This window comes from Strix aluco, chromosome 23 (assembly GCF_031877795.1).
Source record: "Strix aluco isolate bStrAlu1 chromosome 23, bStrAlu1.hap1, whole genome shotgun sequence".
NCBI lineage: Eukaryota > Metazoa > Chordata > Aves > Strigiformes > Strigidae > Strix > Strix aluco.
The window spans coordinates 7994959-8020911 of NC_133953.1; the positions used below are offsets into that span (position 1 = coordinate 7994959).

At 62.5% G+C, this 25953-nt stretch overlaps 2 protein-coding genes across 6 annotated transcripts; one reads left to right on the forward strand and one right to left on the reverse strand.

Annotated features, from left to right (window-relative positions):
• Window positions 1-257: 257 nt before the first annotated feature.
• Window positions 258-15383, forward strand: ROBO3 (roundabout guidance receptor 3). The gene is made up of 25 exons (XM_074848905.1): window positions 258-405; window positions 5864-6190; window positions 7712-7869; window positions 7954-8074; window positions 8145-8283; window positions 8516-8643; window positions 8733-8857; window positions 8941-9112; window positions 9224-9435; window positions 9899-9980; window positions 10066-10234; window positions 10324-10490; window positions 11115-11236; window positions 11320-11539; window positions 11623-11735; window positions 11844-12015; window positions 12137-12322; window positions 12403-12529; window positions 12616-12707; window positions 12790-12942; window positions 13100-13244; window positions 13416-13583; window positions 14176-14750; window positions 14979-15086; window positions 15169-15383. The coding sequence occupies exons 1-25, from the start codon at window positions 258-260 to the stop codon at window positions 15381-15383; spliced, it is 4344 nt and encodes a 1447-aa protein (XP_074705006.1).
• A 22-nt stretch (window positions 15384-15405) lies between these two features.
• Window positions 15406-24384, reverse strand: ROBO4 (roundabout guidance receptor 4). 5 transcript variants are annotated; one of them, XM_074848635.1, is made up of 20 exons: window positions 24053-24384; window positions 23883-23927; window positions 23501-23779; window positions 23285-23423; window positions 23084-23211; window positions 22067-22179; window positions 21749-21968; window positions 21539-21660; window positions 20832-21003; window positions 20601-20751; window positions 20386-20516; window positions 19494-19670; window positions 19126-19411; window positions 18448-19032; window positions 17998-18357; window positions 17758-17907; window positions 17488-17667; window positions 17086-17408; window positions 16834-16968; window positions 15406-16737 (listed from the first exon to the last, which is right to left on the reverse strand). In XM_074848635.1, exons 1-20 carry the CDS (start codon window positions 24114-24116, stop codon window positions 16604-16606), a joined length of 3894 nt encoding a protein of 1297 aa, XP_074704736.1. In that variant the 5' UTR covers window positions 24117-24384; the 3' UTR covers window positions 15406-16603. The 5 variants fall into 5 exon arrangements, with proteins under 5 accessions (XP_074704736.1, XP_074704735.1, XP_074704738.1 ...); XM_074848634.1 differs by having other exon boundaries at window positions 17998-18360; XM_074848637.1 differs by having other exon boundaries at window positions 17998-18117; window positions 18208-19032.
• Window positions 24385-25953: the final 1569 nt, after the last annotated feature.

Sequence of the window (25953 nt, forward strand, 5' to 3'; positions counted from 1 at the left end):
AGCCGAGCCCAGCCGAGCTGAGCCGAGCCGAGCTGAGCCCAGCCGCGCTGAGCCGAGCCGAGCTGAGCCGCGCTGGGTCGGACCGTGCTGAGCCCAGCCGGGCCGTGCAGAGCCGAGCCGAGCCAAGCTGAGCTCAAGCGTGCCGAGCTCAGCCCTGCCGAGCCGGGCTGGGTCGGACCGCGTTGAGCCGAGCCTGAGCAAGCCGAGCCTAACCAAGCCGAGCCCAGCCAAGCCGAGCCTAGCCAAGCCGGGCCGGGATGCTGCGGTACCTGCTGAAGACGCTGCTGCAGATGAACCTGTTCGCCGACTCGCTGGGGGCCGAGGGCTCCAACTCCTCCCAGCTCCTGCTCGGCATCAACCGCACCATCGCCGCCCTCCACCTCCCCGGCCTCACCCCCGACAACGGTACGTGGCCCCGGGTCCCGTTGTCCCCTTGTCCTGCTGTCCCCGTGTCCCGCTGTCCCCGCGTCCCGCTGTCCCCCTGTCCCGGGGTCCCCAGTCCTGGTCCAGTGGTGACACTGGAAATAACCCGCAGCCCCCCAGTCCCAGCCAGGACCGACCCCGGGTCCCCAAACTGTCCCCGTGTCCCCACACTGGGACCTGCCCTGTGTCCCCAATCTGAGAGTGACCCGGTGTCCCCAAACCAACCCCGTGTCCCCACTCCAGGACGGGCTCCGTGTGCCGGGACCAAAACCCAGGTCACGAACTGGGAGCGATGCCACGTTCCCAGATAATCCCTGTGCCCCCAAACTGGGACCAGCTTGGTGTCCCCAAATCGGGACCGACCCTGTGCCCCCAAACTGGCCCCTAGACCCCAAAGCAGGACTGACCCGTTGTCCCCAAACCAGCCCTGTGTCCCCAAATCCTGAACCGGGAGCAACCCCCTGTTGCAAAACCAGCCCCATGTCCCTACACCGACCCCCAGACCACGAACTGGGACTGACCTGGTGTCCCCAAACTGTCCCCATGTCTCCACACCAATCCCCAAACCCCAAACCAGTGTCCCCAAACTGTCCCTATGTCCCCACACCCACCCCTGACTCTGAGCTGGGAGACACCCCATGTCCCCAAACCAGCCCTGTGTCCCCAAACTGGCCCCATGTCCCTGAGCCCGGAGGGACCCCAGTGTCCCCAAACTCTACCCAGTCCCCCCAAACCAACCCCCAGACACTGAGAGGAGAGACCCCACGTCCCCAAACCAGCAGCTTGTCTCCAAACCGTCTCCATGTCCCCAAACCACCCCTGTGTCCCCAAACCATCCCTGTGCCCCCAAACTGCCCCCATGTCCCCAAACTGTCCCCGTGTCCCCAAACCAGCCCCGTGCCCCCAAACTGCCACTGTGTCCCCAAACCAGCCCCATGTCCCCAAACTGTCCCCGGGTCCCCAAACCAGCCCCGGGTCCCCAAACCAGCCCCGTGCCCTCAAACCAGCCCCGCCCTCCCAAACTGCCACCGTGTCCCCAAACCAGCCCCGTGCCCCCAAACCATCTCCATGTCCCCAAACCATCTCCATGTCCCCAAACTGTCCCCGTGTCCCCAAACCAGCCCCGTGCCCCAGAGCTGGGATGGGGGGGAGGGGCAGAGGGGGGCAGCTAGAACCAGCTGCAGGTACTGGGGGGGTGAGGGAGGGGGTGTCCGCCTGGATTTTAAGCCCTTTTTGAGCTTTTCCCCTCTTTTTTAGTGTCTCAACATCTGTCTCTCTGTGGCCGATGAGGGGGGGGGGGTGTGTCCCCAAACCCCCGTGAGACCCCCCCCGCCCCGGCGCAGCCAGCCGGGCACAGGGGGGGGCCTGGCCTGACCCCCCACTTGTCCCAATTAGCCACCGGGCCCAGCTGCGGCCCCCTCGGCCCCCGCTGTGCCCACCCCCCCCCGCCGCCCCACGGGGTGCCCGGTACCCCGCAGCATCCCCCCATCCCCACGGCAGCCGCATCCCGTCCCCATGGCAACGCATCTCCCCCCCCACCCCCAGAGCCCCCAGAATCGCAGCCCACCCCCCTCAAAGCTCAGGAGCTGGGGAAGGAGCGTGTGTGCACGTGTGTGTCTGCGTGTAAATGGGGGGACACGCGTGTGGGGGTGTGCGTGCGTGTGCACATGTGCAAATGGGGGACACGCGTGAGCACGTGTGTGCCCGTGGGCAAGGGGAGGGGCACGTGTGTGCGGTGTGCATGCGTGTGCATGTGTGTGCATGTGTGTGCATATGTGCAAATGGGGGACACGTGTGTGGTGTGCATGCATGTGCATGCATGTGCCCATGTGCAAATGGGGGACGAGTGTGTGATGTACATGTGTGGCGCTGCGTGCATGCGTGTGCATGCATGTGTATGTGTGTGCATGTGTGTGCCCACATGCAAATGGGGGATATCTGTGTGTGGTGTGCACGTTTGTGCATGCGTGTGCATGCATGTGCCCATGTGCAAATGGGGGGAGATATGTGTGTGATGCGCATGTGCATGCGCGTGCATGTGTGTGCCTGTGTGCAAATGGGGGGACACGTGTGTGAGGTGCATGTGTGGAGCTGTGGGCATGTGTGTGCATGCGTGTGCATGCGTGTGTCCGTGTGCAAATGGGGAGACACATGTGTGCATGGGTGTGTGCGCATATGCATGTGTCTGCATGTGTGAGCACGTGTGTGCCCGTGTGCAAGAGGAGGGGCACGTGTGTGTGGTGTGCATGTGTGGAGCTGCGTGCATGAGTGTGCATGACTGTGTATGTGTGTGCATGAGTGTGCCCCTGTGCAAATGGGGGGGACACGTGTGTGTGGAGTGCATGTGTGGAGCTGTGTGCATGTGTGTCCCTTTGTGCAAATGGGGGGACATGTGTGTGTGGTGTGCATGTATGGAGCTGTGTGCATGTGTGTGCATGTGTGTGCATGCGTGTACATGTGTGTGCCCGTGTGCAAATGAGGGACACGTGTGTGTGGTGTGCATGCGTGGAGCTGTGTGCATGTGTGTGCATGAGTGTGCATGTGTGTGCATGTGTGTGCCCATGCACAAATGGGGGACACGTGTGTGGTGTGCATGCATGGAGCTGTGTGCATGCGTGTGCATTCATGTGTATGTGTGTGCATGCATGTGCCCATGTGCAAATGGAGGGACACGTGTGTGTGGTGTGCATGCGTGTGCATGTGTGTGCATGTGTGTGCATGAGTGTGCCCATGTGCAAATGGGGGGAGATGTGTGTGTGATGTGCATGTGTGGAGCTGCGGGCATGTGTGTACATGTGTGTACATGTGTGTGCATGTGTGTGCATGTGTGTATGTGTGGAAATGGAGCGACACGTGTGTTTGGTGTGCATGTGTCTGCATGTGTCTGCATGTCTGCATGTGTCTGCATGCATGTGCCCATGTGCAAATGGGAGGACGTGTGTGTGGTGTACATGCATGTGTATGTGTGTGCATACATGTGCATGAGTGTGCCCATATGCAAATTGCGGACACATGTGTGCGTGGTGTGTATGTGTGGAGCTGCATCCATGCGTGTGCATGCGTGTGCCTGTGTGCAAATGGAGGGACACGCGTGTGTGGTGTGCACGTGTGTGCATGCGTGTGCATGCGTGTACATGAGTTTGCACGTGTGTGCATGTGTGCAAATGGGGCACGTGTGTGTGATGTGCATGCGTGTGCACGCGTGTGCATGTGTGGATACACAGGGATGCCGGTAAACACAGACTTACGTACCCCACAGGAAAGCGTGTGTGGACGTGCATGGATGTACAAACCCGTGCGCACATGCAACTGCATGTGCGCACACACGTCTGCGCACGCACCTGTGCCCCCGTGTGAACACACACGTGTGCACGCCCCTCCGCGTGTGTGTAAGGGCCGACACCCGCGCGTGTATGCGGGGTGGTGAGCGCACGCCCGTGTGCCGGTACACGCGTGGGGGCCTGCGCATGGCTGCGTGCGTGTTTGTGCACATGCGTGTTCGTGCACACGCGTGTGCGCGCAGCCGGGCTCTGGGACCGCAGTGACGCTCAGTGACCGCGGCCTGCACTGCAGTGGGTGGCACTGGGGACACGGGTGGGCCGTCCCATCCGGGCCCAGCCAATTAGACTCCAGGATTAATAAGCATTAATTATCCCAGCATTAACGAGCATTCATTAATTCCCTTGCCCTAACGGCCGGGTTTTTCCTGGAACAACCCCACAGACCCAATATGGCATTTTTTTAACTTAAAATTAAGCGTTTTCTGCAACCTTCTCCGCTACAGGAAATCATCACTTTCAGCTGATGGAAAAACCTCCTTTTGGGGGGAATTTAGCCCCAACCCCAGGGACGCCCAGTTGGAAACTGGGTGGAAAAGGGGCGTTGCTGGGAGTGGAGCTGCTTTGTCCCCCTGTCCTTGTCCCCAGCGTGTCCGAGGTCTGACACCCTCCCAGTCCTGTCCCACCCCGAGTTGGGGGGGGGGCTGGGATACACAGGGCTGAGCCCTGGCCACAGCTCATCTCACCTCTTGGTTGTCTCACCTCCGGGGTGGGATGGGGGGAGATGATGGAGTGGGCTGAGACCTGGCCTCACCTCATCTCACCTCCTCAGGGGGCGAGGTGGGAGGGGAACGATAGACTGGGCTGAGGCTTGGCTACACTTCATCTCACCTCCTGCCCATCTCACCTCTGGGGGGTGAAGGCAGGGGATGATACACGAGGCTGAGACCTGGCCACACCTCATCTCACCTCCTGCTGGGGGGGGGTGTGATACACGCGGCTGAGGCCTGGCCACACTTCATCTCACCTCTTGGTTGTCTCACCTCCAGGGTGGGATGCCGGGAGATGATACACGGGGCTGAGACCTGGCCTCACCTCATCTCACCTCCTGCCCATCTCACCTCTGGGGGGCGAAGGCAGGGGATGATACATTGGGCTGAGACCTGGCCACAGCTCATCTCACCTCCTGCTGGGGGGGTGTGATACAGTGGGCTGAGACCTGGCCACACTTCATCTCACCTCCTGCTGGGGGGGTGTGATACAGTGGGCTGAGACCTGGCTACACTTCATCTCACCTCCTGCTGGGGGGGTGTGATACAGTGGGCTGAGACCTGGCCACACTTCATCTCACCTCCTGCTGGGGGGGTGTGATACAGTGGGCTGAGACCTGGCCACACTTCATCTCACCTCCTCAGGGGGCGAGGTGGGAGGGGAACGATAGACTGGGCTGAGACCTGGCCACAGCTCATCTCACCTCCTGCTGGGGGGGTGTGATACAGTGGGCTGAGACCTGGCCACACTTCATCTCACCTCCTGCTGGGGGGGTGTGATACAGTGGGCTGAGACCTGGCTACACTTCATCTCACCTCCTGCTGGGGGGGTGTGATACAGTGGGCTGAGACCTGGCCACACTTCATCTCACCTCCTGCTGGGGGGGTGTGATACAGTGGGCTGAGACCTGGCCACACTTCATCTCACCTCCTCAGGGGGCGAGGTGGGAGGGGAACGATAGACTGGGCTGAGACCTGGCCACAGCTCATCTCACCTCCTGCTGGGGGGGTGTGATACAGTGGGCTGAGACCTGGCCACAGCTCATCTCACCTCCTGCTGGGGGGGTGTGATACAGTGGGCTGAGACCTGGCCACACTTCATCTCACCTCCTGCTGGGGGGGTGTGATACAGTGGGCTGAGACCTGGCCACACTTCATCTCACCCCCTCAGGGGGCGAGGTGGGAGGGGAACGATAGACTGGGCTGAGACCTGGCCACAGCTCATCTCACCTCCTGCTCACCGAGCGAAGCAGGGGATGGCGCCAGGAGAGCGCCCTGCAAGCCCTCGGAGGATGCTCAGCCCCGCAGAACCCCCCTCCCCACTTCCCGACATGGCGGGGGGGGGGGGGATAGTGGGGACCAACACCCCCCCCCCTCTCTTTTTTCGCGCAGGGTCCCACCCGCAGCTGGAGGACACGGCGCCCCGCATCGTGGAGCACCCCACGGATCTCCTGGTCTCCAGGGGGGAACCCGCCACCCTGAGCTGCAAGGCCGAGGGGCGCCCGTCCCCGGCGGTGGAGTGGTACAAGGATGGGGAGCGGGTGGAGACGGACCGGGAGGACCCGCGCTCCCACCGCACCCTCCTCCCGGGGGGGTCCCTCTTCTTCCTCCGCATCCTCCACGGCCGCCGGGGGAAGCCCGACGAGGGCGTCTACGTGTGCGTGGCCAGGAACTACCTGGGGGAGGCCACCAGCAGGAACGCGTCCCTGGAGGTGGCCGGTGAGTCCCCGGGGGGCGGGGGCTGGGGCTGGGGGGGGTGGGGATTTGGGGGGGGGCTGGGGTCACTCCTGAGCCCAGCTCACTCCGGCGGCTGGGGTGTGGGGGGGCTGCAAGACCCACAGGCCTGGCGCTGCCGAGTGGAGAGTAGTGAAAAGAGGGGAAAAGAGGTGAAACTAGATGAAAAGGGGTGAAAAGGGATGAAAAGGAGGAATGAAAAGAAGTGAGAATAGTTGAAATAAATGAAAATCGGTGAAAATAACTGGGAATAAGTGAAAATAAGTGGAAATAAATGAAAATAAGTGAAAATAACTGGGAATAAGTGAAAATGAGTGGAAATAAATGAAAATAAGTGAAAATAAGTGGAAATAAGTGGAAATAAATGAAAATAAGTGAAAATAACTGGGAATAAGTGGAAATAAGTGGAAATAAATGAAAATAAGTGAAAATAACTGGGAATAAGTGGAAATAAGTGGAAATAAATGAAAATAAGTGAAAATAACTGGGAATAAGTGGAAATAAATGAAAATAACTGGGAATAAGTGAAAATGAGTGGAAATAAATGAAAATAAGTGAAAATAACTGGGAATAAGTGGAAATAAGTGGAAATAAATGAAAATAAGTGAAAATGAGTGGAAATAAATGAAAATAAGTGAAAATGAGTGGAAGTAAATGAAAATAAGTGAAAATAATTGGGAATAAGTGAAAATAAGTGGAAATGAGTGGAAATAAATGAAAATAAATGGAAATAAGTGAAAATAAGTGAAATAAATGAAAATCATCAGAAATAAGTGAAAATAATTATAAATAAGTTGGAAGAAGTGAAAATAATTGGAAATAAGTGAAAATAAGTGAAAATAAATGAAAAGAAGTGAAAATAATTTTAAACAAGGGAAAATAGATGAATAGAAGTGAAAATAATTGGAAATAAGTGAAAATAATTGGAAATAAATGAAAAGAAGTGAAAATAATTTTGAATAAGGGAAAATAAATGAAAATAGGTGAAAATAAATGAAAATAAGGGAAAATAATTTAAAATAAGGGAAAACAAATAGAAGTGACAATAAATGAAAAGAAGTGGAAATAATTGGAAATAAATGAAAAGTGGAAATAATTGAGAGAAATGAAATTAAAATAATTGTAAATAAATTAAAATAACCGAGCATAAATTAAAATAAATTAAAATCGACTACAATCACGCCCCTGGAGCCCCCCCCAGCCCCCCCCAGCTTTGGGTGGCTCCGGGCACCCTCTGCACCCGCAGCTGAGGCTCAGGGTTAGACCCGGGACCGGGATGGTGTCGGGGTTAAGCCCGGCCCAGGCTTAGCCCCGGGCGCCAGCTCAGCTCGGATGGTCTGGGGGGGACAGGGCTCGCTTTGGGGGGGTTACACCCCTCATCGGGGCTCGGATCCTGCTCCTGAGCTTTACTATCTCCGCGCTGGGGAAGGGCCGGGGGGGCCAGCACCAGGGTGGGGAAACTGAGGCAGGGTTGATGTCCCGGGGACCCCCCCCCCGCCCCCCCAGTGCTGCGGGACGATTTCCGACAGCCCCCCGGGGACCTGGTGGTGGCCGCGGGCGAGCCGGCCGTCCTGGAGTGCGTCCCCCCCCGCGGCCACCCCGAACCCAGCGTCTCCTGGAAGAAGAACGGCGCCCGGCTCAGCGACAAGGACGAGCGCCTGACGGTGAGGGACACGGGGGGTCCCCGAAAATACATTCTTTTGGGGGGGACACACCCCCCGCCCCGGTTAAGCTGGGCTGCCCGGCAGATCCGCGGTGGCAAGCTGATGTTGGCCAGCACCCGCAAGAGCGACGCCGGCGTCTACGTCTGCGTGGCCACCAACGTGGTGGGCGAGAGGGACAGCGAGCCGGCTGAGCTGGTGGTTTTCGGTGCGTGGGGACGGGGGGGTCACTAGTGGGGTGTCGTGGGGGGGCGTCGGGACTGATGTCCCCCCCGCAGAGCGCCCGGCCTTCGGCAGAAGGCCGCTCAACCAGGCGGTGCTGGTGGAGGGGACGGCGGAGTTTCCCTGCGAGGCGGTGGGGGACCCTCAGCCGGCGGCTCGCTGGCGCAAGGAGGAGGGCGAGTTGCCGCCGGGAAGGTAAGTGGTGGTGGGCAAGTAGGGCCGGCGCGGTGGTTGCCAGGGTCGGGTGGCCTCGTGCCGGCCCGGCGCGCTCGAAGCGTGGCGCCGCGTGGGTGTCAAATATCCCACGTCGCTGTCGCATCCTCCATCCTCGTCGCATCCGGCATCGCCGTCACCTCGCGGCACCCTGCGGCTCCTCACGGCACCCGGTGGCCCCGCGGGGTGTCCCCCCCCCTCCCTGCACCCCAAGGTGGGAGGTGCTGCCCGACAACACCCTGCGCATCAACCGGCTGCGGGCGGAGGACGAGGGCACCTACACCTGCGTCGCCGACAACAGCGTGGGCAGGTCGGAGGCGTCGGGTACCCTCACGGTGCACGGTAAGGGGGAGGCGGGTGGGGGGGATCCCCCTGAGGGAGCGCCCCTGGGTGCTGGCAAAGCGGCCGGGCAAGGCCTTTTCTCTCCCCAGTGCCCCCCCAGCTCGTCACCGGGCCCCGCGACCAAACCGTCACCCCCGGCCAGAGCGTCACCTTCCAGTGCCAGAGCAAGGGCAACCCGCCGCCCGCCGTCTTCTGGCAGAAGCAGGGGAGCCAGGTCTGTCCCCGGCCCTGTCCCCATCCGTGTCCCCACCGCCCATCCTGCCCCCCTCAACACCCACCCCTCCGTGTCCCCCCCAGACCCTGCTCTTCCCCGGCCAGCCCCCGCACCCCGCCAGCCGTTTCTCCGTGAGCCCCGCCGGCGCCATCACCATCGCCGACGTGCGGCGCGCCGACGCCGGTTATTACCAGTGCCAGGCCATCAGCGTGGCCGGCAGCGTCCTGGCCAAGGCGCGGCTGGAGGTGGAAGGGGGTAAGTCCCGTGCCGGCAGAGAACGGGCGCATTCGGTGCACGAGTGGCGCCCATCCCCAGCACCGAGAAATTCCCATTTTTTAATTTTTTTTCCCCCTTTCTCGACGGTAGCGCTGGCTGAGCACCAGCCGCCGGTGATCCGCCGGGGTCCCGCTAACCGGACGGTGCTGCCGGTGGGGGCCACGGCGCGGTTACCGTGCTGGGTGGGGGGCGGTGACCCCCCCGCCAGCGTGGGGTGGTTGAAGGATGGGAGCGCCTTGGTGGGTGCCCAGCCCCGTGCCAGCCTGCTGGAGAACGGCACCCTCCAGATCACCGGCCTCCGGGTGAGCCGGCCCGGAGCAGGGGCTCAGGGCACCCACCCTCATGGGCACCCCCACGGAGATGGGAGGGGCTGAAGGGGGGGGGGGGTGCTCAGCCGTGGTGGGTGCAAGGGGCGGAGGGTGCTCAAGGTGGTAGATGTAAAGGGCAATGGGTGCTCAGGGTGGTGGTGCAAGGGCTGGTGGGTGCAAGGGGCAATGGGTGCTCAGGGTGGTGGTGCAAGGGCTGGTGGGTGCAAGGGGCAATGGGTGCTCAGGGTGGGTGCCAGGGGTGGTGCATGCTCAGGGTGGTGGGTGCTCAGGGTGGGTGCAGGGGGTGGTGGTGCTCAGGGTGGTGGGTGCAAGGGCAATGGGTGCTCAGGGTGGTGGGTGTGCAGGATGGTGGGTGCAAGGGCAATGGGTGCTCAGCGTGCGGGTGCCCAGGTGACGGGTGCTCAGGGTGATGGGGCAGGAGCTCTTCCCCCCGCAGGTGACGGACTCTGGCCACTACGAGTGTGTGGCCACCAGCCCGGGGGGCAGGACCCACTGGGGTGGCTCCCTGGAGGTGCAAGGTGGGTCCCGGGGGAGGTCACTGCACCGGGGACACCGTGGCGCCGGGGATGAGGCCACCCCACATCTCCATGAATCTCCCCCCAGGTGACAGATCCGACCTTTCCCCACCTTCCCCCGAGCCCGGTGTCCTGCCAGGGCCACCCTCCACCCCCGTGGTCACCAATGTCACCCAAAGCAGCGTCACCCTGAGCTGGAAAGGGAGCGAGGACAATGGTGCCACCCACGTCACCTCCTACCTCGTGGAGGCCTTCAGGTATCACATGGGCGTCCCCTCTCCGGGTGCGGGGGTGACGCAATGGCCTGGTGCCACCCCGCCATGGGTCACCCCTTTTCCCCCGGCAGCCAGGCAGCGGGTGGCCCGTGGCAGACGGTGGCGGCCAACGTGGAGGGGGAGACCCACACGGTGAGCGGCCTCGTCCCCAACACTGTCTACCTCTTCTTGGTGCGGGCGGTCAATGCCTACGGCCTCAGCGACCCCAGCGGTGTCTCGGAGCCTGTGCGCACCCAAGGTGAGATCCAGTGCTGATGCCGGCAGAGGTGTCCATGAACCCACCACCCATGGGTGCAGCTTTGGTGATGCCAATGGAGGTGCCCATGAACCCTCCACCCTTGGGTCCATCTCCACTTGGTAATGTCGATGGAGATGCCCATGAACCCTCCACCCTTGGGTCCATCTCCACTTGGTGATGTCGATAGAGATGCCCATGAACCCTCCACCCTTAGGTCCATCTCCACTCGGTGATGCTGATGGAGATGCTCATGAACCCACCACCCTTGGGTCCATCTCCACTTGGAGATGTCGATGGAGGTGCCCATGAACCCACTACCCTTGGGTCCATCTCCACTTGGAGATGTCAATGGAGATGCCCATGAACCCTCCACCCTTGGGTCCATCTTCACTTGGTGATGCTGATGGAGATGCCCATGAACCCACCACCCTTGGGTCCATCTCCACTTGGAGATGCCAATGGAGGTGCCCATGAACCCACCACTTTTGGGTAAATCCCTGCCTAATGATGCCAGTGGAGGTTCCCATGGACCCACCATAAGAATATGGTGTCACCATGGCATCCCCACTTGGTGACACCACTGGGGCTTTCCATGGACCATCTGCCCTCTCATGTTTTTGGCAGAAGCCACCCCCACGCAGCCAGGGCTGGAGCCCGAGCAGGTGCAGCGGGAGCTGGCGCAAGTGGCCGTGCACTTACAGGAACCCGTGGTGCTGCCGCTGGGCGCTGTCCGCCTCTCCTGGACCGTGAGTGCTGCGCCATGCTGCCGGTACAGGGGTCCCAGTGCTGAGCATCCCCCAGACATCCCACCCTCCCCTTCGGTCCCCAGGTGGAGCACCAAGCACCCTTCGTTCAGGGCTACCGGGTGCTGTACCGGCGGCGCGGCGGGCACTGGGAGGAGGCGCGGGCAGTGCGGGCGCCAGGGGAGCGAGGGGCCTTGCTCACCGAGCTGCGCCGGGGCCAGGACTACGAAGTCAAGGTCCGACCCTACTTCCATCACCTCCATGGCCCTGACAGCGCCGTGCGTGCCCTGCGCACCCCTGAGGCGGGTGAGTGCGGGGAGGTGGGGGGTGGTGGGGGTCCCCAGGGCACCCCTGGAGATGAGACCCTCCTTGTCCCCCTCTCCCGGCAGCCCCCAGCGCCCCGCCACGAGCTGTCAGCGTGGCCGGTAACGGCACCAGTGTCCGCATCTCGTGGCAGCCGCCACCGCCAGCTGAGCAGAATGGTGTCATCCGCGATTACCGGGTATGGGCAGACGGTGCCAGGGACGCGGCGAGTCCCCTCTGCCCCACCATGACACTGTGTCATGGTGTCCCCATGGGCGTCCCCCATCGTTTCCCTCCCCCACCTCAGATTTGGTGCTTGGGCAACGAGAGCCGCTTCCACATCAACCAGAGCGTGGAGGGGACGGTGCTGGCGACGGTGCTGAGGGGCCTGGTCCCTGGTGTCCCTTACCACGCTGAAGTCGCCGCTGCCACCGGCGCTGGTGTGGGTGCCCGCAGCGCCCCCATCCCCATCCGCATCGGTGAGTGCCTCGTCACCCTTACTGCACCCATGGGTGGGGGGGTGGCAGGGGTCACCCTGGTGCTAGGGACGACCCCTTGGCACCCTCGCTGGTGTGTCCCCCTTCCCTGTGCTGCTTGCAGCCCCCCTGGTGGAGCGGGATGCAGGGCCGGCGGGCGGGAGCAGTGTGGCCGAGCGTTTGGCCGAGGTGGCCAGGCGGCCGGCCTTCATCGCTGGCGTCGGCGGCGCTTGCTGGGTCATCCTTGCCGCCTTCGCCGCTTGGCTCTACGGCCGCCGCCGGAGGAAGAAGGAGCTCAGCCACTTCACCGGTACGCTACCCCTGGGATCCTCCCCACCCTGGCACCCATCACCCCACCAGCCACCCCTGCCTCTCTCTCTCTCTTTACAGCATCCTTTGCCTACACACCCACCGGTAAGCCCATAGGTGCCGCGGGGACCCGGCGTGGCCCCTCGCTGCCCTCACCCCCACCTCTTTCCGCAGTTGCCTTCCCGGCTCCGGCTCGTGGCAGCCCCAGGTAACCCCCCCAATTCCTTCCCCCTTTCCCGGGACCTCCAGCCTCTGGCATCCCTTCACCCTGTCTCCATGCAGGGCAGCTGCCAGTGGTGGTTACCCGTGGCTGGCGGACACGTGGCGTGGTGGCGGCACAGCCGGTGCCTCCGGTTGTTTGGGGACGGCTGAGAGATACTACAACGGTGAGGGCTCATCATGGAGATGGGTGGTTTGGACTGGGGGGGGGCCATGGTCAGCCCTGATGGTGCTCCCCGCCCTCCGCAGATGCCGGCATCACTCGTTACATTGCCCAGACGGAGCAATTTGGGGCGGGGGCCGGCGAGGGGCCAGTTTACAGCACCATCGAGGTGGGAAGCGAGGACCTCCGCACCTTCCCCCGTCCCTTCTCCCAGCATGGGACCCCCTACCCTGGGGGGGGTCCCCTGCCGATGGATGCCCTGGCCCCCCAGGCACCTCGCAGCCGGGCTGAGCACGGTAGGGTGGTGGGATGGGTGGGGGTACACCCGGGTGCCAGTGGCACAGTCCCCTCCCTGCAGTACCGCCCCGACATCCTTCCTTGATGCAGGGGCCAAAGGGAAAAAGCTGGGGCAAGCAGTGAAACCGCCGGTGGTGAGCTGGACGGAGCTGCTGCCCCCGCCGCCCTCGGCCAGCGAGCTCAGCCGCTGCGCCCAGGAGGAGGAGGATGAAGAGGAAGATGAAGAGGAAGAGGCACCTGGAGGGTGAGTAGGGGGGCCTGAGGGGCTGGGGCATCCATTGGTGGGGGATCCCCCCCGGGGTAGAGGGTCCCGTGCTGTGAGAAGGGATGGGAGAAGGTGCAGAGGTCCGTGCCTGCCTCGCTGTGGAGGTTCTGCTCTGGCCCCAGCACCCACCCTGTGGCTCCCACCCTGCAGGTTGGGGACGGAGGAGTGGTACCCCGGTGAGGATGTCCCCTGTGCCACCGCCGCATCCTCACCCACCGCCTCCTCCGGCTGCCGGTCCACTGCCACGTTGACGCCGTCGCCCCGTGCCGCTGAGGACATCCCCCGCCTCCGTGACTTTGATAGCCCCCGACTGCCCCGGTAGGAGATGGGCCTCACTTGGTCCAGCCGTGCCATTGGGGTCTGGATGTCCCATCAGGTTCTAGATGTCCCATTGGGGTCTGGATGTCCCATCACAATCCAGCCATGTTGTCACCATCCAGTCATGCCGTGCCATCATGATCTGGCTATGTCATTGGGGTCCAGTTGTCTCATAGGGGTCCAGATGTCCCACTGGGGCCCAGATGTTCCACTGGGGTCCAGATGTCCCATGGGACTCCAGATGTTCCACTGGGGCCGAGATGTCCCATCACAATCCAGCCATGTTGTCACCATCTGGCCGTGCTGTCCCATCATGGTCCAGATGTGCCATTGGGGTCCAGATGTGCCATTGGGGTCCAGATGTCCCACTGAGGTCTGGATGTTCCATCACAATCCAGCCATGTTGTCATGATCCAGCCCCCCATGTGCCATCATGATCCGGCCATGCCGTTGGAGTCCGGATGTCCTATCAGGCTCCAGATGTCTCATCGTGATCCAGCCATGTTGTCACGATCTGGCCCTGCTGTGCCATTGTGGTCCGGCCGTGCCTTCGGGGTCCGGATGTCCCACTGGGGTCTGGATGTCCCACCAGATGTCTCACCACAATCCAGCCATGTTGTCACCATCCATCCTCGCTCTCGGCTGTGCTCTGGCCATGCTGTCATGACCCACCCGTGCCGCTGTGGGCTGATCGTGGCGTAACGATCCAGCTGTGCCATCAGGAGCTGGCTGGGACATTGCCATCCAGCTGTGCCGTTGTGGCCCTGCTCTGTCACGATCCAGTGGTGCCGTTGCAATCCATCTGTGCCCTCACAATGCTGCTGCGATCCAGCTGTGGCGTTGGGAGCTGGCTGTGCGGTCGCTATCCAGCTGTGTGGCTGCCATCCAGCTGTGATGTTTCAGCCCACCCATTGCCATCCAGCTGTGCCACCACCACGTGGCTTCTCCCTGCTCTGGCACAACACAGCATGGGGAGGGTCGTGCCAGCACCATGGTGGCCACCAAGCCCCCCACTCCTCTCCCCCCTCCTCAGCTTCACCCCACACCCCCTCTTTGTCAGGAGACCCCCCCACGCCACCAGCACCCCTCCACGGGCATCCAGCCCCTCACCGAGTCCAGATGTCAGCGAGGGCCACCCGCCCCGAGCCCCCCGCGCCCCCGGCACAGGTGAGCTCTGGGGAGCCATTTTGGGAGGTTGGGGGGCTCTGCTGGGTGACAACACTGCCATCACCCCCAGGGAAAACCCGCGGGGAGACCCCAAAAAGTCGCCCGAAGCCCAAATGCAGCCGCTACCGCCGGGAAAAGCAGCCAGGAGGTGATTGAAGGGGGAAAAATGGGGGGGTTTGAGGCTGAGGTCCAGGGGGGGCTCAGCCCTCTCCTCCCTCTCCGCTGCAGACCTGCCGCCACCGCCACTGCCGCCACCGGGCGAGAGCCCCGGCCCCTCACCGGAGCGGGAGCCGGGTGGGGTTGAGCGCAAGGTCACCCATCGCCCGGCCCGTGGTGGTAAGCCGGAGCCACCGACCGCGTGCTGAAGGGGTTGAGGGGGTGTCACTGCCGCACCCCAACCTTGTCCCCTCCCTTGCAGACGAGGTTGTTCCCTACAACAAACCCTCCTGCCTGCCCCGGGGGCAGGTGTCCGGCAGCTGCTCCACGACAGGCAGCATCTCATCCCGTGGTTCCACCGGGTCCCGCGGCCACGGCTCGGGGCGCAGCCGGACGCCAGGGGACCGCAGTGAAGGGACCAGCCATCGCCGCCGCCCAGGTCCCCCGTTTCCCTGCCCGTCGCAGGAGAAGCGATGAAGCAGAGGGCGAGCCGGTGGCAGGGTTGGGGACACAGGGAAGTCGACATTGGGGGGGACAAGGGTGGGATGATCTTTAATTTCTGAGTGGCACCATGTAAATAGGGTTGCACAGAGCCAGTGGCCAGTGGGTGGCAGCGTGAGGGGGGACAAGGACAGTCAGAATGGACAAGGGTACTTGGGAGGGACAAGGATGCTCAGGAGGGATGAGGAGGATGCTCAGGGAGGGAGGAACCTGGGGTCAAAGACAGTTGGGAGGGACAAGGATGCTGAGGGGGGACAAGGATGCACAGGAGGGTTGAGGATCCTGGGGACAATTGGGAGGGATGAGGATGCTTGAGGAAAGATGAGGATGCTTGGGGAGACCAAGGACAGTTACAAGGGATGAGGACCCTGGGGAGGGACAAGGACGCTGGGGAGGGATGAGGAGGATGCTCAGGAGGGACTAGGACCCTGGGGACAAGGACAGTTGGGAGGGATGAGGATGCTTGGGAGGGCAAGGACAGTCACAAGGGATGAGGACTCTGGGGAGTGACAAGGACACTGGGGAGGGATGAGAATACTCAGGAGGAACAAGGACACTTGGAGGGGGTACAAGGACATTCTGGAAGGACAAGGTGGCTTGTGAGGGATGAGGACATTTGGGAGGGCCAAGGATGGCAGAGGTGGGACAAGGATGCTGAGGAAGGACAGGGACGCTCGGGAAGGACGAGGACAGTCAGAAGGAACGAGGTCAGTGGGGATGAGGATGGTCAGGGTGACAATGACCCTGGGGAAGGACAAGGACACTTGGGATGGGCAACGGTGTTTAGTTTGGATGATGGTTGGGGGGAAGAGGATGCTGGGGAGGGAGGAGGACACTGGGCAGGGATGAGGATGTTTGGGGGAGATGAGGACGCTTGGGGAGGATGAAGGTGCTGGGGAGGGATGGGGACACTTGGGAAGGACAAGGATGGGGACACTGGGGAAGGATAAGGACACTTCGGGTGGGCAATGGTACCTGGGCTGGATGAGGATGGTTGGGGGGTGAGGATGCTGGCGAAGGAGGAGGACACTTGGGGAGGATGAGGATGCTGTGGAGGGATGAAGGGCGCTAGGGATTGGTGAGGACACTTGGGGAGGACAAGAATGCTGGGGAAGGAGGGACACCTGCCCACCCCTCTGCCACCCACCCTTCACAGGTGGCTTTTGCTAGCAGAAAACCCCTTTTTGGAGAACCACTTAATAAAGCTGGATTTTAGCTGAGCTGAGGGGACTCTGGCCTTGCTGTGTCCGGCATCCTGCTCCCGTCCCTCCTGTCCCCGACTCGCCACCCACACTGGCCCAGGGACTGCCACTCCCTGACCCGTGGCCACCTGGAAAGAAAAAGAGACATTTTCCAGCACCCCACAACAGGTGACACCCCGGACAGTCCCTGGTGCCCATCACCCCAGCGTCGGGGCACCACTCACCATGCTGCGGGATGCCTGCGGCTGCCTCCATCCCGACTCCCTGGGGGACCCCCAGCGCTGTTCCCCAGTCCCAGGTAGGGATGGGGACCCCAGGTGAGAAGATCCCCTCCAAGGGTGATGGTGGTGGTGAGAGACCTGACAGGGAGAAGGCAGGAGATGGTAGCATCACTATGGTGTCATGATGGGGCCACCTTCCCCGAGGAGGTGACGATGCTCAGGGTCAGAGGGGGGGTCTGAGGACCCTTTGCTCACCCCCATAGGCCCTATCGGTGTCCTCGAGGCCAAAGCAGAGGCCATCAACGGCCACGGCCAGCGCCCGGGCAAAGCTGGCATCCAGGAGGAAGGAGCCATCGCAGGAGCTCACCAAACTGCAGCGGGCACTGGCAAAGTTGTCCTCTGAGACAGACCCCCAGCCATTCAGCAGTGACCCCCCTGGTGAGCCCCTTGATGCTGGCCGCTCTTCCTCCTCCTCCTCTTCCTCCTCCTCTTCGCCCAGCTCAGAGGCTGGTGGCCCATAGATGTAGCCATAGGTGTGTGGTGGTGAGAAGGACCGTGGCGTGGTTGGTGCTGGGAGGCTGTGGGGACACGGCAGGGAGGCTGCTGGCACTGGGAGATCCTGCCACCATCATAGAGTCCCAGGGGGATAGGACATACCTGGGGCGGGTGATGTCCTGGTCCATCTCCAGGTCCTCGGCCACCCGCTGCGGCGTGAGAACCCCATCGCTGAATGCTGGTGAGAGGCGCCCAGTGACCGGTGACTTGTCCCTTGGGTGCCTGGTGGCTGGGGACATGTCCTTGGGGTACCTGATGGCCAGCAACATGTCTCTTGGGTGCCTGGTCACCAGTGATGGGTCCCTGGGGTGTCTGGTGGCTAGGCACATGTCCTTGGGGTACCTGGTGACCCGGGTCATGTCCCTAGGGTACCTGTTGCCCAAGGACATGTCCCTCTGGTGTCCAGTGGCTGGGGACATCTTTTCAGGGTGCCTGGTGACTGAGGACGTGTCCCTCAGGTGCTTGTTGGCTGGGGATGTGTCCTTGGGATGCCCCATGGCTGGCGACATGTCCTCAGGGTACCTGGTGATGATAAACATGTCCCTTGAGTGCCTGGTCACCCATGAGGGGTCCCTGGGGCACCTGGCAGCCAGGGACATGTCCTTGGGGTACCTGCTGCCCAAGAATGTGTCCTTGCAGTGACCAGGGACTGGAGACATCTCCTCAGGGTGCCTGGGGACTGGGGATGTGTCCTTGGGATGCCTGGTGACCAGTGACATGTCCTTTGGGTATCTGGTGGCCAGAAATGTGTCCCCTGGGTGCCTGGTCACTGGTGATGGGTCCCTGGGATGCCTCGTGGCTGGGGACATGTCCTTGGGGTACCTGCTGCCCAAGAACTTGTCCCTGCAGTGCCCAGGGCCTGGGGACATCTCCTCAGGGTGCCTGGGGACTGGGGATGTGTCCCTGGAGTGCCCAGTGGCTGGGAATGTGTCCCTGGGATGCCTGGTGGGTGGTGACATGTCCTCAGGGTACCTGCTGGACAGGAACATGTTCCTTGGGTGCCTGGTCACTGCTGATGGGTCCCTGGGGTGCTTGGTGGCCAGAGACATGTCCTTGCCATACCTGGTGGCCAGGGCCTTGTCCCTGTGGTGCCCAGTGGCTGGGGACTTCTCCTTGGGGAGCCTAGTGACTGGAGACCTGTCCCTTGGGTGTCTGATGTCTGGGGACATGTCCTCAGGGTGCCTGGTGGCTGGTGACATGTCTCTCTGGCTCTTGGTCACTGGTGATGGGTTCCTGGGGTGTCTGGTGACTGGGGACATGTCCCTGGGGCACCTGGTGACCAGGGACATGTCCTCAGGGTGACTGGTGGCCAGGATTGTGTCCCTCTGGTGCCTGGTGGCTGGTGATGGGTCCTTGGGGTGCCTGGTGGCCGGTGACATGTCTCTGGGATGCCTGGTGACTGGTGACACAGCCTTGGGATGCTTGCTGGCCAGGAACTTGTCCTTGGGGTGCTCAGTGACCAGGGACATGTTCCTGGGGTTCTTGGTGACTGGTGACACATCCCTGGGGCTCTCGGTGACCAGGAATGTGTCCCTGGTGTGCTGGGTGGCTGGAGATGCATCCCTGGGTATCCCAGTGACCAGGGACATGTCCTTCAGGTGCCTGGTGACTGGAGATGTATCCCTGGGGCACACAGTGGGTGGGGACCTGCAGGTGAAAGGGACATGGTGGCTTTTGCAGCACAGGGTTGGGGTGCAGGGCACCCATCTGTGTCCCTGGGGTGGGGACACCCAGACTCACCGGGTCACTGGTGGGTGCCAGCCATGGGGTGGTCTTGGGGGTGTCCCAGTGACACCAGAGGCCAGTGAGGCACTGCCTCGACGTGGTTTTGGGGAGCTGAAGACTGGCAGCTGCTGTCGGTCCCCTCCAGCCATCACAGCAGTGGCGGTGTCACCATCATGTCCCCTTTGCTGAGGCCACCCAGCTGCCAGCCCAAAATCCATCCCCCACTCGCCTCCGTTCCTGGTGACGGGGACGTGCCCAGGGCCACCCGTGAGCACCGGGGTGCTGTGCACTTGGTGCAGCTCTGCGGGGGAGGACACGACACAGCGCCATAAGCCACATCCCCAGTGTCCCCTCATGTCCCCTCTTGTCCCTCCCATACACACCTCGCTTGCGGATGCGCTCCCAGGGTGCTGGGTTCGGGGTGCTGGGCTCGGTGCACACCCCAGGATGCCCCCTGTCACAGCATCCCGTGTCCCCAAGGGGCAGTGGGTGCCCCCCGTGGAGGCTGCTGCGGTTTGGGGATGTGGGGGGACCAAGGCTTGACGGCTCCAAGGACAGGGCTGGAGGGGTGAGAGTGGTCAGAGCACCCATGGGTGCTGAGCTGGGTGTCCCTTGTGCCCTCTGTCCTCAGCTCTGTCTGTCCCCAGGTCCCTGCCGCCTGCAGAAGGGGTCCCACAGCAATGGGAGGGACTCAGGTGGGGATCCCATGCTACCAGGGTGTCCGAGGCATAGGGTGGGTGTGTCAGACACCCTTTGCTGGTCCTATAGCACCCTGGGGGGTTCCAGGCACTGGGTGGGGGTCCCATGGCAGTGGGTGAGGCATCCCATGGAGCTGGGTGGGGGTCCCAGGGGACCAGGGTTGGGATGCTGGGTGGGTATCATGTGGGGGTCCCATTGGGATGGATGGGGGTCCCAAGGGCTCCTTGGAGGTGTGAAGGTCCCATGGCACTGGGTGGAGGTCCCAGTCCCCATGGGGCTCACTAGAGGGGTGGGGGTCCCATGGCATGGGGTGGGTGTCCCAGCCCTGGAGTTCACTGGAGGCGTGGGGGTCCCATGGCATTGGGCAGAGTTCCCAGTCCCCATGGGACTCACTGGAGGGCCTCACTGGAGGGGTCCCATGGCATCAGATGGGGGTCCCCCATGGCTCTGTGTGGGGGTCCCATGACATCGGGTGGGGGTCCCATGGCATGGGGTGGGTGTCCCAGCCCTGGAGTTCACTGGAAGGGTGGGGGTCCCATGGCTCTGGGTAGGGGTCCCAGCCCCCGTAGGGCTCACTAGAGGGGTGGGGGTCCCTGCCGTCACTGCCCAGGAGCCGGCTGCTGAGGCTGCTGCTGCTGCTGAGGTTTTGGGGGGCACAGCCAGGTTTCCAGGGACCACCAAGCCACGGCGAGTCACCAGCCATCAGCCTGCGGGGTGAAAGGTGCCATCAGGGCATCTCATCCCCACCCCACCAGGGACCCCCCCATGTCCCCCACCCCACAGCTACTCACCTGTGGCGAGCCGCAGCGTCCTGACTGGCACGGTGCTGGCAGAGGAGGAGAAGGAGGGCGAGCAAGGCCAACCAGAGCAGCGAGCCAGTGGCCGCGATGACGGCGGGCTGCCGCAGCACCCGTGCCACCCCAGTGCTCCCCGCCATCATCCCTGCAATGGTCCCATCAACGTCACCCCCATGCCACCACCTTGACCCCCACCCGCACCCCGCCTTGCTCCCCGTCCCTTACCCAGGATGCCGCAGGTGGCATTGCTGGGGACCCCCAGCCCTGCGCCGTTGAAAGCTGCCACCTGGACACAGAATTCGGCCCCAGGGTTTGGGTGGAGGGCTTCCAGGCGGTGGGTGCCTCCGTCCACTGTCCTGTTGGTGGGGTGCTGCAAGCCCTCGCCCACTGACCAGACCTGGCAGGCACCAAGAGGATGGGCCCCCTTAGATGAATCCCCTTTATGGACCTCCAGTGATGGAACCCCCTTGGATGGACCCCTTTGTATGGACCCTTTTGGATGAATGCCCCAATGGTGGATGCCCTTGGATGGTCCCCCTTAGATGAGTCCCCTTGATGGACCCCCATTGATGGATCCCTCTTGGATGACCGCTTTAGATGGAACCCCTTGGTTGAACCCACTTGGATGGACCTCCTTGGGTTAGATCCACTTGGATGACCCCCTTCTTTACACTGACCCCTTAGATGGATCTCCTGGGATGGACCTCCACGTGGTTGGCCCCTTTGGATGAACCCCCTTGTCAAGATCCTTCTTGGATGGACCCCTTGGGTGGATGCCCCCTTGGACAAGTACTCCTTGGATGGCCACCCTTGGATAGACCCCGTCTTTGACAGGCTCCCTTCTTGGATGATCCCCCTTAGACAGACCCCTTGGATGGACCTCCTTGGCCAGAAGTCTCACAACCCCACCACCTTGCCCTGTCACCCCAGACCTTGTAGCCCTGGATGATGCCATTGTGGGCCTCAGGAGGAGGTGGCTCCCAGCTCACGACCACGCTGCCGTTCCCCGTCTCAGCCTGGCCCACGGTGACGTGTTGGGGCGCCGCGCTCGGCACTGCCAGGACAGGAGTGCTGGGACCCCTGTAACCCCCAGCCGACAACCCCATCCTCCACCTGGATATCCCTGGGGACACCCAACGCACCTTCCTCGGGTATCCAGAGGTACCTGCTGTTGCTGTCCAAGCCCTGGGTCCCTCCAGCGTAGGGTCGGACCTTGAACTCGTACTTGTAGCCCCTGCGGAGCGCGGGGATGATGGCGCTGAGCTCCCTGCCCGCGTCGTGTTGCACCCAGGAGGTGCTGGCAGGGAGCAGGCAGCGGTACAGCACCGTGTACCCCACCAGCACCGGCACCGGCATCACCATCTGAAGGGGATGGGAAGAGTTACGGGTCATGGTGGGACACGGGGACCCCTGTGTCCTATCCCACCCCTCTGGTGGGGACATCCTGGCATGACACCAACCCGCCAGCGGAGACGGACGGCGGCAGCGGGCAGCACGGTGCCGTTGTCCAGGTGCAGCCGCACGGCCAGCGGGTCCCGTGGCGCAGCCTCCCGCCGGCCCGGCGGCGCCTGGTCTGTGGGGCAGAGGGAGGCAGCGCTGGGCAGGAGCAAAGTCCCCCAGCACCTGCCCAGTAACCCACCTCAGATACCCAAGTCTGGAGACCTTGATGTCTCCCTGGATGGACCCACTCAGATGGACCCCTTGGATGGACCCCTCTTGGATAGACCCCCTTGGACAGACAGGCTTTGATGGGTCTGTCTTGGGTGGATCCCTCTTGGATGGACCCCATGATAGACCCCTATTGATGCGTCCCTCCTAGATGGACCCTTTGGGTGGTTACCTCTTGTTCAACCCCCCTTTAATGGGCCCCCCACCTCGGACAAACCCCCTTAAATGGACCCTCTTGGAGGAACCCACTTGGATGGAGCCCCTTGGACTCCCACCTGGATGCCTCCCCTTAGATGGATCCCCTTACATGAACATGCTTGGATGACACCTTAGATGGATCCTGTGGGATGGATGCCTTCAGATGGACCTCCTGAGATGGACTTCCCTTCAGAAGCACCCCCTTTGATGGACCCTCCTTGAATGGACACCTTTAGATGACTCAGTTGGATGGACCCTTTTTTGATGAGCCCCTTGGATAGACTTCCTTGAATGGATATCCTTGGATGGATCCCCATGGATGGACCCCCCCTTGAACAGACACCCCATGGATGACCTCCTTGGACGGACCTCCCTTGGATGGACCCCCCTTGGACAGACACCCCTTGGATGACCTCCCTGGATGTCCTCCTTGCATGGACTCCCCATGAGATGGACTCCCCATGGATGGACTCCCCATGAATGACCTCCTTGGATGACCCCCTTGGATGAACCCCATTAGATGGACCCCATTAGACAGATCCCATTGCGTGGACCCCCAGGTGTCCCTGGGTGCCCGTGACGGTGCAGACCATGGAGGTCCCACCACTGACCCTCCACGCGGAGGCGGGCGGTGGCGGCGGCGGTGCCCAGCTGGCTCTGTGCCGTACACACGTAGGTGCCGGCGTCGGTGGGCGTCACAGCATAGAGGCGCAACGTGTTCTCCTGGTCCACCTCATGCCTGTGGGTCATCAACTCTCCATCAGCCCCATCCCCACCTGGGGGTGGGACACCTCCACCCTGCCACCACCTACCTGCCCCAGGGCAGGTCCCCACGTTCCTTGTGCCACTGCACCCGCGGCGCCGGGTCACCTTGGGCGCTGCAGCCCAGCTCCACGGTGCTGCCGGCCACCACCATGGCGTCACTCGGGTGCCGCGTGATGGTGGGCTTCTCTGCAGGGGGATACGGAGGACGTGGCGCCGAGGGTGGCCGTGTCACGTCCACCACCCATGGGACACCCTTGGCTTACCCAGGACGGAGACGCGGGCGCCCCGGCTCTCCCTCTCGCCCGCCGCGTTGGCCGCCACGCAGACGTAGAGCCCGGAGTCGCTCCGGCGCGCCGGTGCCACCCGCAACTTCCCGTTGGTGACTGTGTACCGGTCACCCGCCAAGTCCAAGGTCACCCCATCCTTCTTCCAGGTGACGCAGGGTTCGGGGTGCCCCGAGGGGGGGACGCAGTCCAGCTCCAACGCTTGCCCCGCCGTGGCCACCAAATCACCCGGCTGCAGGCGGAAATTTTCCCGCAGCGCTGCAGTGGGGAAGGGACACCGGGGGGGGGGGGGTGTTTGTGGTGGTGAAAACGGCATTTTTTGGGGTCCCCCCCCCTCATCATCCCCACAGGGTGTCCTTACCAGCTGCGCTTTGGGGTGCCGTGGCTGTGCTGGGGGGGTGGCAGCCTGCGAGGCGACATGGAGGCCAGTGGGTGCGCTGAGTGGGCACGGTCTCAGCCCCGGTTGGGGGGGGAGGGGGCAGAGTTAAGGGTGTTTTGCGCCCCCCCCCCCAACCCGGGGGCCGCACTCACCTCCCCAGGGCAGCGCGGTGAGGCAGAGCCCCAGGCCCAGCGCCGTCGCCCAGCCGCCCGCCATGCCAGCCCCAGGCAGCCTTCCCGCTGCCTCCCTAAACCCCCGTCCCTCCCCGCCAGCACCGGGACCGGATCTGGCTCCGGATGGGGGGGGACAATAGCCGGATACGGGGAGGGGGGGGCTGGGAAGTGCCGGGGGGCTGGGGGGTGGACACAAACAGCTCGGACAACCCACGGCAGTGGGAGCGCTTGGGCGCAGCGGGGCTGGCAGCACCCGGAGGCGGCGGGGTTGGGGACGCCAGTGGTTAATGAATTTAATTAATCAGAAGAAATTCCGCTCCCCACACACCCCCCCCCCGCCATGTTCAGAGGAAGACAAATTAAGAAGAAACGAGCTCCCAGCTGGGGACACTATCAGTAGGGACCAGAGTGAACGGTCCAGGGTCTGCAAGCTGAAATTTGGGTGCCAGCCAGGTTTGTTGAGCTCATCTGGTGTCACCCACCTCTCACGTGTTCCCCCTCCAACCCGGGGGGGGGACACCCTGTCCCACAAAGTCACCCAAGGGTGCCGCTGCCGGCCGGGTAGTATGTTTAGTTTATTGGTTAGTAGCGCACCCCGAGCACCCTGGGGTGCCCCAGCACCCACCCCGGGTGCCCCGGGGCCCTGCTCGCTTGGCTGGCCGCTCTCCAGTTTTCATCCTAAATCTATGTCCTGGGAAGGCCTGGGGGAGAGGCGACGGTGCGCGCCCCAAAAATGGGGGATTTTCACAGAAAATCCAGGCGCGGCAGAAGGGCAGCGCTCGGGCCGGGGAGCTGCGGGGAGGAGGGAGCCCCCCGTTTAGGCCACCTGTACGCGTGCGCGCTTGGGTGAGCTCGGACGTGAACACGGCCCCCGCCGCACGCCTGCGTGCGTGGGGCTGGGTGCTGCGGCGGGTGGGCACGGCGCTCGCGGGCGGGCACTCGCTTGGCGTGCTCCGCGTGTGCTCCCCGCGAGCTTGCGCATGCTCTGAGCGTGTTCTTCGTTGCACGCTTCATGCGTGCTCTTCCCACGCGCTGCACGTGCCCTCCTTCCACATGCTCTGTGCGTGCCCTCTGCAAGCACCACACGTCTGCTCTCTCTGGACGCTCTTCGTGCGCTTGCTGCGTGCTCCGTGCGTGCCCTGTGCAAATGCTGCATGCCTGCTTGCTTCGCACACTCTCTGCATGCTCTCTTGCAAGCTTCGCGTGTGTTCTTTTCTCACACTCCTTGCATGCTCTCCCGGCGTGCTCTGCATGCACGCTCTGTCCACATGCTCTCTCCACATGCTCGGTGTGCACTCCGCACAGGCTCTCTGCACGCTCCGTGCACGCTTGGAGGGTAGTCCCAATGCTGGCACATGCACGTGCAAATGCCGGCGCAGTCGTATCTGCATGTTCCATGCACACCTTCTGCAGGCTCCATGCATGCTCTCTGCACGCTCCATGCACGCTTCCTCCACATTCTCTATGTGCAGGCTCTCCATGCAACCCATGCAGTCTTAGCTGCAAGCTCTGTGCAAGCTCTCTGTGCATGCTCCATGTGTGTTCTCTCTGTACACCCTTGTGCATGACCTCTTGCACCCTTTGTGCAGGCTCTCTGCATGCTCCAGGCGTGCTCTATCCACATGCCCTCTGCATGTCCTCTTGCGTGCTCGGTGCATGATCTGTCTGCACGCTCCATGCATGCTCTCTCCACACATTTTGTGCACGCTCTCTGCAAGCTCCCTGCATGCTAACTCTGCACCGTCTGCTCACAATCTCTCTGCATGTTCCATACACGTCCTCTTGTACGCTCCACGCACACTCTCTCTCTGCATGTTTCCTCTGCACGCTCTATCTGCACGCTCTGCGCATGCTTTCTTGTGTTCTCCGCGCATGCTTGC